Below are 18,058 nucleotides of genomic sequence, written 5' to 3'. Positions count from 1 at the left end.
TTTTGACCTGTGCCTCCTCGTATTTGACATTTCCATATGTGAAAAACACTCTGACTATGCACTCTATCCATGCCTCTTATAATTTTATATACTTCTATCAGGTCGCCTCTCTGTCTCTGACACCCTAGTGAAAACAGTCGAAGTTTGTCCTACCTCTCCTTATAGCTAATACACTCCAGTCCAGGCAACTTCCTGGTGAACCCATTTTGAGTCCTCTGCAAAGCTTCAACGTCCTTCCTATATTGTGGCAACCAGAGCTACACACAATATTCCAAATGTGGCCTAACTGAAGTTTTATTCAATTGCAACTTTTATACTGAATGCCCTATGCCTTCTTTACCACCTTTTCCACTTGTGTTGCCATTTTCAGGGAGCTATAGATTTGGACTCCAAGATCCCTCTGTATATCAAATCTCCTGAGGGTCTTGCCATTTACTGTATATTTCCCTCTTGCATTTGACCTCCCAAAATGCAACAAAACCATGGAGAAGTTTGCTAATGATGATATAGTGTTCAATACCATTTTAATCTAACCATCAGCCTTTGCATTACCATCACTGAATCCCCCTGTGTCAACATCTGCAGGTTACCATTGATCAGAAACTGAACTGGACTAGCCATATCATACTGTAACTACAAGAACAGGTCAGAGGCTAGAAATCCTGCAATGAGCAATTCAGTTCCTTAGTCAACATGGTTTTAGGAGATATCTACAAAGGACAAGTCAGAGTGTGATGGCATATCACCCACATGTCTGGATGAGTGCAGTTCCTTCAATACTGAGAAGCTCGACATGATCTAGGACAACGCAGCCAGCTTGATTGGCACAATATCGACATTCATTCCCTCCTACAATGATGCAAAGTGGCAGCAGTTTGTACCATTTACAAGATGCATTGCAGAAATTCACCAAGGCTCTTTAGTACTTTCCAAACCCACGACCACACTGGAACAAGGGCAGTAGATACATGGAAAAATCACCTGCAAGTTCTTCTTCACTCATCATCCAGACTTGGAAACATATTGCCATTCCCTCAGGTCACTTGGTCAGGATTCTGAAGCTCCTTCCATAAAGGCATTGTATATTTAGCTACACCAAGTGGACTGCAGAGGTTCAAGAAGGCAGCTCACTGACGACTTCTCAAGGGGAACCAGGAATACACAATAAATGCTGGCCCAGTCAATAAAGCCCACAGCCTCTGAATAAATAACAATCATGTAAACAATAAGCATTTACTTCTGTTCTTTTCTCTTTTGCATTCCTACCTCGCTGCTTGTTTTAATGGATCTCTGCAAGTCTTCTCAACTTTCTATTGTATTTCTACATTTTATACCCTTCTGGATAATACATTTTCCTGAATCTCTGACTGGATTTATTTGTGTCTGTGTTGTATTTATGACTTTAATCTTGAAACACTCAAGTAGAATTTTTCTGTTTATTCAATTAAGCTCTCACTTAATCTTACACCCAGAAGAAACCTGACAGAGATTATCCTGTCATGGAGAAAATTACCCCAGCCCCTTCAGGCTGGGTTGTGTGTACAACATCTCAATTCTCTTATTCTGTTCCCATCCTCCTTGCACGAGGAATTCTTTGACTAATATTGATGAATACTAAGGTATAATCTGAGCACAAATTAACAGTAGATGAAAACAATTTAAAGCTTAATTATGTTGGTTGGTATTGGGCCAGAAGGTCACTAGTGTCTGCTGTCTTTAAGCAAGACATGAGGATGCAGTGGAACCAATGAGAGATCAAATAGAATGTGCTGGAACCTAAGTGAGTGGGTGTTCTCTCTCTCACTCACCCACACAGGCAAGTGATCCAGCAGCAAGAGACAGTGTGTTCGAGAAAGAGAAAGAGAGACTTCCCCTTTCGTGTATCTCCTGTTTCAGAGCCGAACCATCCTTTATCACTGCTAAAATTCTGAACTCCTGTTTGCCCTATATGGAGAGCTGCAGTTCGGTGAATCATGCAGATAATATAATAACAAACAATTCAACAATGCTCAGCCCAGGTAACATTTTAAGTGCCAATTTTGTATTAGATTAAATATGGGCGATTTTTTTGCATTGATTCAAAGTGTCTTTTTTGTCTACAGACAGAGATATCTTGACTGAAATGAGGGAGTTGCAACCCTGTGCCGATGATTTCGAAGTGCAAAGTGTGATTGGTCGTGGTATGTTTGCAGAAGTGCAGGTTGTACGTGAGAAAGCCACCAACGATGTTTATGCAATGAAAGTGATGAATAAGCAAGCACTGATCGGACAGGATAACGTAAGATGATATCTGTCGTGTAGATTTAGGGGTGTCTTAGCAGCCTTTCGTAATAGAATGGCCACTGTGGGTCTTAGAGGTTGGCTGAATGTTTAATATTGTTCAGTTGTAATCATGCTTAATTGATTACTGGAAAAAGTCAACATCTTTCTTTTGTTCGAAGAAATTTAAACTTCATACAGTCTGAAGTTGTTTCAAGTTTTCATGTATTGCTCCTTTAAAGATGTTCCATTCAGTGTATGCGATCCCAACTCTCCTTTGAAGAGATTTGGTTAGTTCATATCCTTGGCTTACTCTGTGGGGACAGCTTGATTGTCAAAGCTCACTTTATTGTTGTCATTGCTCAAAATTTCTTTTTTATCCAACTTAACTGTGAGAGATTTATTTGCTGTGGAATGTTCTAGCTTAGAAAAACACACTGTCTCTGGCAGATGAACCACTGGTCAGAGATAGGGCAGATTACTCCGTCATAATCTTGGTTTCTAAATTGATCTTTGTTTTTCTGCTCCTCCAAATGCTGAATTCTGTGTAAAATTTCCATTTCTGGTGACAAACTACGTAGCAATGTGTCCCACTGTCAGACTCTTGACTCTCAAACACTGTTTTATTTCAATATTTAGTTTTCCATATTAATTTCAAATTTATATAACTGTGAAGGAGTTACCTTCTGAATCATAATTGGAGCTGATATATTCAGTACTGTATCAGAGATAAGAGGAGAGGTAACATGAAAGTATATTGTTATTAGATTTTTTAACTAGGAGCTTCTCTTTTATGATGGGCGAAATGCCTGTTGTAAATATTAGGAAATATTTACTGATTGCGCTGGGCGAATGGTTGTCGTATGATGCTGTCACTATGGATACAGGGCTTTGAGTGCATGCACACTCGAGGCTTTCCATGCTTGAAGCAACTGCCCTACTGTTATGATTTTAAACCAAAATACCACAGAATTATCTGGCTTACTGATCTGTGTTTCAAAATTGTTCTTCTTGGTTGGTATTGGACCTTACCTGCCCAATTCCTCTGCATGGAGTTAAATCTGGCAAGCATGAAATAGGAAAGTATTCTTGCCTTCCTTTCCCCATTACCTTGTCTGAAGAAGCCTTTTGAGCAATTACACAGAGGGGAGCCTTTAAAACAGAAGAAATGTAAAGCTGATGGTGGCATTTGCAAATTGCTGGTGCAACCTGATTGATTGTTGGCCCAGTAGATTGGGAAGTATTGTCCAAGCTTCAGAGGGTGCTGTTTTGGTCGATGTGACAAACCCACTTAGTCCGGGTATTAAGGGGCATTGAAATTTCGAATGTGTGAACAGTGAATGGATTGTTACTCTAGCTGGTTTGGAAAGTTGGCAGTCAGCAGCATGAAAAGAAGTTGAAAGGAATATGTACCAACTAAATGAGAGGGCAAGAAGGTTACCATTGGAGTAGAATGTAGGGAAATATAAAATGATCTTTGACACTAGCTTCTTCACGATTATCAAAAATCACCAGGATTCTGAAATGGAATAGCTTCTGTATCAATCCCAAGAGGTTTCTTACATGAAGAGGTTAAAAGTAAAAATACAGAAATGAGGAACTTAAGCTTCAAGGTTTAAAAGAGAAGCAAATAAATTGTGCACTCTGAAAGTTACTTAGGGCATTATATATGCTGTATATAAAGTACTGATTTTATTTTAGCAGTGTATGGTTTCAATAACACATCTGTGTTTATTGATGTATTTTATATATATATATGGTTTAGAATTGACTCAGCTTTGTTTCTCTTTCCAAGCTTTACCCATCCCACTCTTAGATATTTTTTCTTTGTCGACAGGTGGTGTTTTTTGAGGAGGAATGCAGTATCCTGTCACGCAGCACCAGTCCCTGGCTGCCATTATTACAATATATATTTCAGGACAAGGCCTATATCTATCTGGTGAGTAGGTGGAGAAGCATCAAAAAAAACAGTGGCAAAAGCTGGCTACCTTGATTATATAAAGTCTGCGCATAGAAGGCTGCTAGTGTCCACTAAATTGTCCTTGGCAAAATATTCAGTAATTTGAGACAGTGAAAGTCCGACAAGATCAACTTATTTCCATTTCTAAAATATTTTTCACCAAACTAATTTCTCACTTATTAACTGACCATATGCTGATGAGTGTATTCAACCACTTAACCCAAAATAGCCCTCCTTTGTGGTTGTACATTCTCAATAAAGCTTGGCACATGTAATTCTGGGCAGCATTACAGCCAAATTTTACCTTGTTCTTAGTTAATATGCACACAATTGCTTCAAACAGGTACGTTACTGTTTCAGCCTTATATCTTTGGATTGAGGTTTTGTTAACAGAGAGAAAACAGGAGGCAGGAATGTAAGGGTTATATTTTGGCAGACAATACAAAGCTAGTTGGGATAAGTAAGCAGTTGGAAGCATGAAAAGAAGCTGCAAAGAATATATACAACTAAGTGAGGGCAAGAAGATGACTGGAGTGTTATGGTGGGGCAATATAAAATGATCTTTGGCAGTATTCCTTTTAAAAGATGAAATACAAGTAAATGTTAGAATGTAGACTGACATGGGTATCTTTGAAAGTTAATGTTAATGCATAGCCACGAGATAGAAAGGCAGACATTAACCTTCTATTGTTAGGCAGTTGGAATACCAGAACAAGAATATTTGGCAGCAATTTTATATACAGCTACACTGAGACCACATGAGAGAAGTATAAGATGCAGGAGCAAAAGTAGGTTCATCAGTCCTTCAAGTCAGCTCCTGTATTCCATGAGATCATGGCTGATCTGATAATCCTCAACTCCACTTGTCTGCATTTTCCCTATACCCCTTGATACCCTGGCTGATAAAAATCTGCCTGTCTCAGTCTTGAATATACTTAATGACCCAGTGTTGAGCCATCTATGGTGAAGAAACCCATAGATTCACGACCCTCCGAGACATCAAATTTCTCTTCATCTGTCTTAAATGTATGACCCTTATTCTGAGATTATGCCCTCTGGACCGAGACTCTCTCACAAGGGGAAACAACCATTCTACATCTGTCAATTTTTCTAAGAATCTTATACATTTCAATAAGGTTGCCTTCTGTATTCCAGTGAGAACAGGCCCAGTCTATGTGTCCTCATAAGACAGTCCGTCCGTACCTGGTACCAGCCAAGTAAACCTTCTCTGCACTGCCACTAATGACAGTATATCTTTGTTTCGACAAGGGAAACAAATGTAATTGCAGTATTGCAGCTGTGGTCTGAGTAGTGCCTTTATAATATGTTTAGTAAGAATCCCTACATTTTATACTCGATTCCCTTTGAAATAAAGACCAATATTCCATTTGCCTTCCTTTTTATCCACTAAATTCCAAAATCCTTCTGCTCAACAGTTTTTTGATGTCTTTCTCCATTTAAGTAAGATTCACCTCCTCTATTCCTTCCTCCAAAGTACATAACCTCTTATTTCTTTCACATTGTATTCCATCTGCAAAGCTTTTGCCCACTGGCTTAACTTGTCTATATCCCTCTGCAGACTCTGTCATTCTCATCGTTTACCTTCTCACCTATTTTGTTATCTGCAAGCTTGATGATAGTACATTCACTTTCTTCATCCAAGTTATTAGTATATATTGTAAATAATTGTGGCCCCAGAACTGATTCCTATGGCATAGATTGCCATCCTGAAAATGCTCCCTTTATCCCAAATCTGATTCCAATAGTTAACCAATTCTCTATCCATGCTGATATGCTATGGGTCTACTGTGGAGAAAGTGAGGTCTGCAGATGCTGGAGATCAGAGCTGAAAATGTGTTGCTGGAAAAGCGCAGCAGGTCAGGCAGCATCCAGGGAACAGGAGAATCAACGTTTTGGGCATAAGCCCTTCTTCAGGAAAGGACTATGGGTCTACTGTGCCAACTCTTATCTCATTAAGTAACTTAATATGTGATACTGTATGAAATGCCTTCTTAAAATCCAAATGTATCCATCTGCAGCTTCCATATTATCTATCCTGCTTTTTACCTCTTCAAAGAATTTTAATAAATTTTTCAGGCATGATTTGCCCTTCATGAAGCCATGCTAATTTTGCTTAATCGCATTGTGCACTCTGCTGTTAAATCCCTTTATAATGGACTCTTGCATTTTCCCATTAAGCGATACTAAGCTAACTGGCGTACAGTTACCTGCATATTTTCTGTCTTTCCCGTTTTAAATGAAGGTGTAACATTGACAGTTTTCCAGTCCTCTGAGATTTTTCCAGAATCTAAGTATTCCTTGAAGTTAACTACCAGTGAGTTTTGAAAATAACTACCAGTTATACACTATCTGGTGGGCGGCACGGTGGCACAGTGGTTAGCACTGCTGCCTCACAGCGCCAGAGACCCAGGTTCAATTCCCGCCTCAGGCAACTGACTGTGTGGAGTTTGCACATTCTCCCCATATCTGCGTGGGTTTCCTCCGGGTGCTCCGGTTTCCTCCCACAGTCCAAAGATGTGCAGGTCAGGTGAATTGGCCATGCTAAATTGCCCATAGTGTTAGGTAAGGGGTAAAGTAGGGGTATGGGTGGGTTGCGCTTCGGTGGGTCGGTGTGGACTTGTTGGGCCAAAGGGCCTGTTTCCACACTGTAAGTAATCTAATCTAATCTAATCTAATCTAATCTCTGTAGCTACTTACTTTAATATCCTAGAATGCATCCCATCAGATCCAGGGGACCTATCAACCTTTCAGTTCACTAATCTCCCTAACAGTCTTTCTCTAATGACGTTATTGTATGTATTTCCTATCATGCATTTGCCCCTTGATTCTTTAATAATTTTGGAATGTTAATAGTGTCTTCTACTGTGAATCTATTAAACTGCTCTGCCATTTCCTGGTTCCCCATTATTATTTCTTCAGCTTCCTTCTCTAAGATGCCCATGTTTTGATTAGATTAGATTCCCTACAGTGTGGAAACAGGCCCTTCAGCCCAACAAGTCCATACCGACCCTCCGAAGAGCAACCCACCCAGACCCATTCCCCGACATTCATCCCTGACTAATGCACCTGACATTACGGGCAATTTAGCATGGCCAATTCACCTAACCTGCACATCTTTGGACTGTGGGAGGAAACCGGAGCACTCGGAGGAAACCCACGCAGACACCGGGAGAATGTGCAAACTCCACACAGACGGTCTCCCGAGTTGGGAATTCAACCAGAGTCCCTGGCGCTGTGAAGCAGCAGTGCTAACCACTGAGCTACTGTGCCACCCCATGATTTCTGTCTTCCTTTGCATATATCTAAAGAAGCTCTTGATGTCTGTCTTGATATTACTTGTACTCTTGCCCTCAAATTTTATTTTCTCCAACATTTTAACTTTTTTGTTGTCTTTTGTTGGTTTTAAAACCTTACAAATGTTCTTGCTTACCACTATTCTTTGCTAAATTGTCACATTTTTCTTTCAGTTTGATGTTATTTGTTTATGACTGGTGTGTCCCCTTCTCGGAACCTTTCTTCTTCACTGGAATGTGTCTTTGCTGTGAGCCATGAATTATTTTCTTAAACATTCGTATTAACTGTCTTTGTTGCTAAACCTGTTTCCTAGTCCATTACAATCAGCTCTGTCCTCATTCCTTTGTCTTTGCCCTTTAAACTGAGAACAACTATTTCCAACTCAAGTTTTTGCTCCCCCCCCCCCCCCCAAAACTGAATGTTAAATTTCAGAATGCTATGGCCACAGTTTCACAGGGATTTTGTTTTTCTTTTACTCTGATATCATTTATGAAACATGCCTCATTACAAATCATCTGATCCAAAATTGCCTCATCTCTGGTTGGATCCATAACATTATTGTTCTAGAAGACTGCCTCAAATGCACTGTATAAATTTTTCCTCTGGCTCCTTCTACCAATCTGCCTAACCTAATTTACATGAAGATTAAAGACACTCGTGAATAACGTACTGTCTTGTTGCATGCCCTCATTATCTCCTGATTTATTCTCTATCTCGCTGTATAGCTAGTGTTAGAGGACCTACAGTGTTATCTTTCCCTTTTTATTTCTTAGCTCCACCCATATGAATTCTTTATCTTCTGGTTCATGATATTTATTCATCCTATAACAATATTGCTAATCCACCACCTTTTCCTTCTGCCAGTCCTTTTGAAATGCCGAGCACAGCTATGGTCTCTCTCAGAAAAGGTGCAACTATAGTTAATTAAATTGACTCCAGGGCTGAGCAGGATATCCTTTTGAGGAAAGATTGAATAGAATTTACCCTATATTTCTTGGTGAGGTGGATAGGACAGGTGGTCACATTGAAATATATAACATGATTAAACAGACCAGTTATGGTAGAGTGAAGTTTCCCACTGCAGAATTTTCCCACCCAGATGTGCTCCACGATTGGAATCAAGAATTTTAGATCGAGATGCGAAGCTCTTTCATTTAGAGAATTAAGAATCTTTAGAATTGTTTGCTACAAGGGGTTGTGAATGCTCATTTTGATAATGTTCATGAATGATAGATTTTTAAGCATGGACTGAACTTTGGGATATTGAGATTATATGAGAAAGTAGAATTGCGGTTTGAACAAAATTATTCATGATCTAATTGAATGGCTAAGCAAACTCAAAGTGATGTATGGTTGGCCTATGCCTGCCCTTATTTGTAATGTTTTCATATTTTAAGCATAATGGATGCATTTAGCTAGTAGCCATTGCATAAATCACTGCACGAATAGTAGTGGGTGTGCATGGAAAATCAAGTTTCTAAACCACTCCAGTACTCCAACAATTACCATATATTTTTTCTTCAGTTTAAATTGTGCTACTGTAGTGATTGAAACCAGGTGGATATTATTGGCCCAGGTTAACAACCGCAATTAAAGATCTCAGTCAACCAGGGAGTCCTGGCTGATGAATATAAACAGAGTCTCCTCACTTCAGGGACTGATTCTAAGCTCGTTGGTACAGCCAGTGTGCTGTGCATATGTAAATAAAGGGTAACGTGGTGATGGGATACTGGCCTCTGTGCAGTTATTTCAGTGGCGACGGGAGAAAACAGTACGTGCCTGAAGAACATTCACTCACAACAGTCGCCTTTGAATTGGGTAAACATTTCTGGCATCATGCCTATATTTGGGAAGCTTGACTCAATTGATCCTGTTGTCGAAGACTGGGCCAAGTATTTGGAAAGAATGCAATATTTTTTCAGGCAAATGACATGAGGTCAGATGAAAAACAACGTGTAATATTTCTTACTGTTTGCAGACCCACAGCATTTTTGGTTATTAGTGGCTTAACTTTCCCAGAGGCACCAGATACTAAAACTTTCTGAGGGTTGACTGATTTGGTTAAGGAGTATTATGACACCGAACCTCCTCTCATTCTGAGAAACCATCGGTTTTATTTGGCTGTTCGAGAAACAGGGGAATCTGAGCCAGGTTTTTTGACAAGGAGAGGACAGCTGACAGAGGCATGCCACTTTGAGTTAGATTATAAGACATAGAAGCAGAAATTAGGCCATTCAGCCCATCAAGTCTGCCCTGCTATTCAGTCATGGCTGATAAGTTTCTCATTCTACCGCTTTCTCCCTGTAACCCTTGATCCCTATGACAATTAAGAACCTATCCATTTCCTTCTTAAATATAGTCAAAGACCTGGCCTCCATAGCCTTTTGTGGCAGTGAATTCCATAGATCCACCACTCTCTGGCTGATGATTTTCTCCTTATCTCTGTTCTAAAAGGTCTTCCCTTCACTCTTAAGACTGTGCCCTTGGGTCCTAGTCTCTCCTATCATTGAAAACATCTTCCCAACATCTACTCTGTCCAGACTATTTAGTATTCTGTAAACTTCAATTAGATTCCACCCCCCCCGAATCCTTCTAAACTCCATTCAGTATCATCCCAGAATCCTCAAATGTTCCTCATATGTTAAGCTTTTCATTCCTGGGACCATTCTCGTGAACCTCTTCTGAACCCGCTCTGGGGGAAAATACATCCTTCCTGAGAAATGGGGCTCAAAACTGCGCACAATGCTCCAAACGTGGTCTGACCAGGTCCTTATAGAGCCTCAGAAGTACATCCCTGCTTTTATATCCAAGACCTCTCAAAATAATGCCATAATTGTAATTGCCTACCTAACTATTGACTCAATCTGCATGTTTACCTTGAGAGAATCCTGGACGAGAACTCCCAAGTCTCTGCATTTCAGACTTCTGAATTTTCTCCCTATTCTGAAACTAAACCATGCCTCTATTCTTCTTATTCAAGTGCATGACCTCACACTTTCTCTCGCTGTATTCCGTCTGCCTCTTCTTTGGCCACTCCTAACCTGGCCAAATCCTTCTGCAGTCTCCCCGCCTCCTCAATACTAACTGTCCCTCAACTTATCTTTGTATCATCTGCAAACCTAGCCAGAATGCCCTCATTTCCTTCATCTAGATTGTTAACGTATAAAGTGAAAAGTTGTGGTACCAACAATGGCCCTCCTGGAACACCACTTGTCACTGGCTGCCATCCTGAAAAGGATCCTTTTATCCACATTCTCTGCTTTCTGCCAGATAACCAATCATCTATTCATGCTAGCACCTTGCCTCGAACACCACTGACCCTTATCTTACTCAGCAGCCTCCCATGTGGCACCTTGTCAAATGCCGCCTTGAAGTCCAGATAACATCCATTGGCTCTCCTTGGCCTAACCTGCTCGTTACCACCTCAGGGTTAACTCTGAATGAGATACTGAGAGACCATTTGGCATGTGAGATTAATGACATAACCATATAAATGCATCTACTAGCTGAAGCCCAACGGATTTCAAATGGGCAATACAACTGGCATTGTAGATAATGTGGCAACTGGAGCATGGGAGTTACAGGGCACCTTAATAGAGGTGGACAGCCTCATCTATATCACTGAGCTTGCGGAACACCAAGGTGAAAGTGAGTATTGCAGATACTGGCGAATAGATCAAGAGTGTCGTGCTGGAAAAGCACAGCAGGTCAGGCAGCATCCGAGGAGCAGGAGAATCAATGTTCCGGGTAAAAGCCCTTCATCAGGAATTGATAGGTGGATGGAGGTGGGAGTAATGGTGATAGGTCAGAGAGGAGGATGGAGTGGATATGGTGGAAGTGTTAAGCTGGAAGGTTGGAACTGGGGGAAGGTAGGGGCAGGGGAAATGAGGAAACTGGTGAAATCCACATTGATGCCATGTGGTTGAAGGGTCCCAAGGCGGAAGATAAGATGTTCTTCCTCCAGGTGTCGGGTGGTAAGCGAGTGGTGATGAAGGAGGCCCAGGACCTGCGTGTCCTCAACAGAGTGGGAAGGGGAGTTGAAGTGTTCGCCCAAGGGGCGGTGGGATTGATTGATGCGGGTGTCCCGGAGATGTTCTGTGAAGCCCTCTGTAAGTAGGCGTCCTGTCTCCCGAATGTAGAGGAGACTGCATTGGGAGCAACAGATACAGTAAATGTTGTATGGAAGTGCAGGCTTCGTTGGGGCCTTGGACGGAAGTGAGGCAGGAGGTGTGGGCGCAGGTTTTGCAATTTCAGCAGTGGCAGGGGAAGGTGTCAGGAGGGGAGGGTGGGTTGTTAGGGGCATGGACCTGACGAGGTAGCCGCGGAGGGAATGGTCTTTACGGAAAGCAGTTAGGGGTTGAGTGGGGAAATATATCTGGTGGTGGGGTCAGTTTGTAGGTAGCAGAAATGGGGAGGATGATGCGATGTATACGGAGGTTGGTGGGTTGGAAGGTGAAGACCGGGGAGTTCTGTCCTTGTTGCAGTTGGAAGGGTGGGGTTCGAGGGCGGAAGTGCTGGACGTAGATGAGATGCGCTGTAGGGCGTCGTCAATTATGTGGGAAGGGAAATTGCAACCTTTAAAGAAGGAGGCTATCTGGTGTGTTCTGTGGTGGAACTGGTCCTCCTGGGAGCAGATGCAACGGTGGTGAAGGAATTGAGAATAGGGGATAGCATTTTTGCAGGACGCAGGGTGGGAGGAGGTGTAATCCAGGTAGCTGTGGGATTTGGTGGTTTGTAGAAAATGTCAGTGTTGAATCAGTCATCGTTGATGGAGATGGAGAGGTCCAGGAAGGGGAGGGAGGTGTAAGAGATCGTCCAGGTGAATTTGAGATTGGGGTGGAATGTGTTGGTGAAGTTGATGAACTGTTCAACCTCCTCCATGGGAGCATGAGCTGGCGCTGATGCAGTCATCAATGTTGCGGAGGAAAAGGTGGGGAGTGACGCTGGTGTAACTGTGGAAGATAGACTGTTCCACGTAGCCAACAAAGAGACAGGCATAGCTGGAGTGGGAACACCACACAAGTGAAGGCCAAAGGCATATCCAGGCCAGTCCTTAGCAAAACCTCACAACAAAGCTGAGCCTCTGCCAAATGGCTAAAAGGATTTTCAGGATCTGGGCCGGCAAGCCATTGTAGTTGCTGTTGTTATGCAGACAAGAGACCACAAAGGAGTCTTATGAGGCCTGACCTCAGTAAGAAATTTCATAAGTCGATATCCAGGAAAGTGCACACCGTGGAAAGCCCACCTACGTGTGGGTTGAAACAGTTAAATTAATGTTTGGTTAATTGGTCACTGAGTTCTCATGGAAGTCATTACTGGAGCAGCTGTATCTGTGATTGGAGTACCTGTCTTTTACAAGGTTCGCTCTGGACTCCAACCCTTAAGGTTGTGCAAGTCCTTGGCTAGATTGAGAATGTACACTGGGAGCCATTATAGATTAAAGGTATGATTTTGGTTCTAGTCCCCTATGAGAAGCAGTTGGTGCAGTTACCACTGATGGTACTAAGAGGCTTAGGTCCAAGCTAGTTAAGAAAGATTAATCTTGATTGGCTCAATAATTTTCATTTAGAAAATGGGTGTCTCGATGAAGCCCTAGCGAAGGACTTGGGACTGTCAAAGGGGCCAAAGCCACTTTACATGTTGACCAGGAAGCCAAGTGGCTAATGTGGATGCCTTGTGCCACCTCCCACTGGCAGACATTCCACTGGTGGTGCCTCCCTTGGAAGAGTCCATTCTAGTTTTAAACTTTCTGGACACCCTTCCAGTCACTGCTGACAATATTTGACAGTGGATACAAAAGGATCCTATCCTGACAAAGATAAAACAGCTCGAGTTAATGGGGGAAATAGAAGGGCCATCACAACCAAGATTGAAACCTTTCTGGACCCAGTGAGATCAGATCACCATTGAGATCTGCGTATTATAATGGGAACAAGAGTGATTGTCCTTAGTAAAGGCCACCCCCAGATATTGGCTGAACTCCTCCAAGAGCATCCAGGTATTTCCAAAATGAAAATGTCGACAAGAAGCTGTGTCTGGTGGCGAGGTTTGGATGCTGACATAGCTGCGTTGGTGGGCCAGTGCCCAGAGTGCCAACAAGGCCAAGAATTTGCACTGGTGGCACCCCACATTCATGGGAATGGCTGTGTAATTCCTAGACTCAGTTGCATGTTGGCTATGCTGGTCCTTTCATGTGCCCAATGTTCCTGGTCATTGTGGATACCCATTCAAAGTGGTTGGACGTATATAGAGTTCATTCAGCAAACTCTGATGATGATGATGATGATGATGATTGAAAAGCTGCGAACATTGTTTCTGATACATGGACTCTTGGACATAGTGGTCACAGATCGTAGGATGTCTTTTTCTTGCAGGGAATTCGAGTATTTCCTAAAGTTAAATAGCATTTGGCATGTTCCGACAGCTCTGTCCCACCAACTCCAATGGTCTGGTGGAAAGAGCGGTCCAAATGTTGGAAGGCAGGCTTAAAGAAATCACTTACAGCTTTACTTGATACCAAACTGTCCTAGTTCCTGTTCGATTGCAGGACCATCCCTCACACAGCTACAGAGATAGTCTGGCAGAGTTGCTAATGGGAGAAGACTCAACACCAGGTTAAACCTGATAACCTCAGACCTAGGGTGGGGGTAGAGGAACAGTAGAAGGTACACCAATATTGGCTACATGCTTCCTCTAGGAGAAAGTGAGGACTGCAGATGCAGATCGTTCGGCCTCCTGCCCGAATTGTCAATTCTCCTCCTCTAATGTTGCTGACCTGCTAAGCTTTTCCTGTGCCAAACTGTCACCACGTGCTTCCTCTAAGTGAGAGACACTGTTTGTTTACTTCAGGAGACAAAGTTTGGTGGCCATGGAAATGGCCCTGTATGGGTAAGAGGTGAGGTTGTCATGAGGTCAGGTCCAGTGACCGACAAAGCTCAGGTATGTAGGGCAGTCCTGAAAAACATGTGTTACCTTGCAAACGGAGCAGAGCTAACATCTTGCCCTCTCAGAAAAGCCAGAAGGCCTGTCAGAAACTGGGATCTCACCCTCCCTCTAGTGTTGAGGAAACCTGAGTCCGAGATGGATGCAGTTTCGATACTGTTACCGCTGGAAGAAGAGGAGGAAACCCTCCCAAGATAGTACGGTCTGGTACATACAACCTGTGTCAGAGTCCGAATCAAAGGAACCTGTGGAATGTCAAAGGTGAAGCAACCTGAGAAAGACCAGGTCTATATCCACAGAGTTAGGGAGGAGGGCTTTAGTGATTGGAACCAGGTGATCTTATTAACTATGAGATCCTTAATTGGTGTTAACTTGAGTCAATCAGGGAGCCCAGGCTGATGAATGTTAACAGGGGATTCAGTCTCCTCACTTCAGGAACTGACTCGGAGCTGGCTGGCAGTAGTCAGGGTACTGTGCAAGTATAAGAAATGACTGACTTGGTGACAGGATACCAGCCTCTGTGCAGTTATTTCAGCCATATATTATTTAAACAGGGCAATGAAGACATTATGGGTCTGTATAAATAAAGTTGCTGAAATAATGTGAGATATTTGCTTTACCATGAACCTGCATATTTTTCTCAAAGAAGAAAGTAACACCTGTTTTCTACCAGGGGATGTCACTGGTGATCTTTGATTCGTTGCATATACGTATTTGTATAGCATTGTGGGGTCTGTTTTATTTTCAAATTTCTTGATTTCTTTTTGTGAGGATGGTGAGCGAGAGGGAATTTAAGTGTTGTTATTCATTTCCAACAGGTAATGCCTGTTTAAGCAATTCTGATTTTTTTTTTTCCTAACTTTCCAAATCAATCTGTTAAAAGGTGTTATTACATATCTCCAGTATTGTGGGAATTGAACCCATTGCCCCTGATCTAGTGGTAGGGATACAACTTTTATACATTGTCCATTATGGGAATGAAATTACAATGTTGATCTATTCAATACTGATAAAATAATTGGTTATTCCAAAACCTACTGACTGCACCTTAAATAGTCAATCTTGAAGAATTGATATTCGTAAGCTTTTACTTAAACAATAATTACAAACGTACATTTCCAAACTAAACAAATACTGTTTCAGTCTTCACCAACACAAACAAGTACAAGATCTTTTTCAGTCAACTTGTTCTGATATGTTATTACACACCTCTGAAGCAGGAGGGATTTGAACCCAGGACTCCTGCCTTGTAAGTAGGGAGACTACCACTGTACCACAAGAGCCCTAACAAAAGACTATAAGAATATTTTAGCTTGCAACTCTCCACCTGAATGTAAGTTCAATTGGACTGTCTCTTAATGATCTCTGTTGGGGTTTCATGACTGCAGGATCCAAGTCAGTTGGACCCTACTTTGTATTTGTTTTTAATCAATCTATTTAGATATGTTATAATTTACCGTACTTCTAATGCAGGTAGGACTTGAATATTTTCTATAAACGTGTTCGGAGATGTTATTACTCTCCGCTGGAGTAGGTGGGAATTGAGGCTGGGCTCCTTGGATTTGAGGTAGGGACACAACCATTGCACCACAAAAGCCTTAATATCAAGGAGTACATGTGAATCTCCAGCTCACACCTTTTATTTTGTTAAACATATTTTTCTAATCAAGCCGTTCAGAGGTGTTTATACGCACCTTTGGAGAGGACACGTCTTGAACCCGATCCTCCCGGTCGACAGGTAGGGACACTACCACAGTACTACAAAAGCCCTAATACCAAGGAATACAAAGTTTTCCAAAGATTAGATTTTTTTTTAGATTAGATTACAGTGTGGAAACAGGCCCTTCGGCCCAACAAGTCCACACCGACCCGCCGAAGCGAAACCCACCCATACCCCTACATTTACCCCTTACCTAACACTACGGGCAATTTAGTATGGCCAATTCACCTGACCCTGCACATTTTTGGACTGTGGGAGGAAACCAGAGCACCCGGAGGAAACCCACGCAGACATGGGGAGAACGTGCAAACTCCACACAGTCAGTCGCCTGAGGCGGGAATTGAACCCGGGTCTCTGGCGCTGTGAGGCAGCAGTGCTAACCACCGCCCACGGTGGCACTCTTCTAGGTTGACTCTTCTAATCATACTTTCTTTTTAAAATGTATTTTTCTAATCAAACTGTTCAGAGATGTTATTATATGCCTCTGGAACAGGTGGGACTTAAGCCCAGCCCTCCCGGTAAGGAATAGGGACACTTCCACTGTGCCACAAAAGAGTACAAGTGAATCCTCAGTTAATACTTATCAAAGGAAACAATTAAACAGCCAATTAATGCACAATTTACACTGACTTGTCTTGCATTCAGTCTCTAAGGGGAGAGTGCTCACAGGCAAGTGGATTGGATGCATCATGGAGCTAACCCCTCTAAAGATGACATTGGGTCTCGATCTTGACATTAATCCTGTCCTCCAAGTTTCATCTTGATGGTTTGCAATGAAGCAGAGAACTGCTTTTGGGTAACTAAATTACGCAAGCAAGCAATTAAGTGTCTATTTAATCTTTTCGGTTTGGCTTGAACAGCCAGGAGACCTATTTGCACAGCTTGTCAGTAATGTTCCAGGGTCAATTAGCAGGTGATTTACAAGTTCTTTGAAATCACTTCAAATACCTGGCATGCAGTAAAAATTCTGTGTTACCAGCCTTCAACAAAGCATGGGAAAAACTTATTCAGTTCTATTTTGCACCTCTTGATGAATGATAAGAGGAGCAACAATAGCACAAGACACAAGCTGGAGTGGATGGATGCAGTGATTGGGATTCTTGGGGACAAAACTCTCAGTACAAGATCTACATGCAAATGATTAACTTTCTCAATATATCTGGACACTGGTGTCTAAAGAGATTCTGGTTCTCTTGGCAGGTTTATTTTATATTTAGAATCACATAATCTCAACAGGCCATTTGGCCCTTCGAGTCCACTGACCACTTGGAGGAGCATTCTATCCAGACCCACCACTACACAATCACCTGATGAAGGAGCGTAGCTCCGAAAGCTAGTGTGCTTCCAATTAAATCTGTTGGACTATAACCTGGTGCTGTGTGATTTTTAACTTTGTATACCCTATCCCTGTAACCCTGCATTTCCCATGGCCAATCCACGTAGCCTGCATTTCTTTGGACCATGGGAGGAAACCCACACAAACACGGGGAGAATGTGCAAATGGACAGTAATGCAGCAGATCTATTTTAAAATATCTTAAATATGGAGTAAATTTCCTATTTAATTTGAAAGTATTACAACTATTTTTCACTTTTTTAAAAATATTGTGCCTAGTTGTTGAAGTAATGCTGGGAAAGCTGTATCTGTCATTTATCAATGTGAACTCAAAAAGCTTGATTGTCCAAAAGCTCTAATTTGGAACTGGATGCATTGCAACTTGACACAATTGCTCCATTTATTAAACTACTTGCACAAAACTGGAGTACTTGCTCAGCACAAATGCTTCCTCCTGAAGCATAAAAGTTTATACTTTTCCAGCTTGACCCTCTTGCTCAATGCAGCATGACACTGTCTGCCTCTGA

At 42.0% G+C, this 18,058-nt stretch overlaps 1 protein-coding gene across 1 annotated transcript in view; it reads left to right on the top strand.

The window, feature by feature from the left end:
- Positions 1-18,058, top strand: part of cita (citron rho-interacting serine/threonine kinase a) — a 216,449-nt gene that overhangs the window by 12,473 nt on the left and 185,918 nt on the right. Inside the window, exons 4-5 of the mRNA XM_043715278.1 lie at positions 2,103-2,278; positions 4,097-4,198. Of these exons, the coding sequence (XP_043571213.1) occupies positions 2,103-2,278; positions 4,097-4,198 (278 nt within the window). The remainder of the gene's footprint in view (positions 1-2,102; positions 2,279-4,096; positions 4,199-18,058) is intronic.

Source organism: Chiloscyllium plagiosum, chromosome 25 (assembly GCF_004010195.1).
Source record: "Chiloscyllium plagiosum isolate BGI_BamShark_2017 chromosome 25, ASM401019v2, whole genome shotgun sequence".
NCBI lineage: Eukaryota > Metazoa > Chordata > Chondrichthyes > Orectolobiformes > Hemiscylliidae > Chiloscyllium > Chiloscyllium plagiosum.
This window is presented reverse-complemented; position numbering and strand designations above follow the sequence as displayed.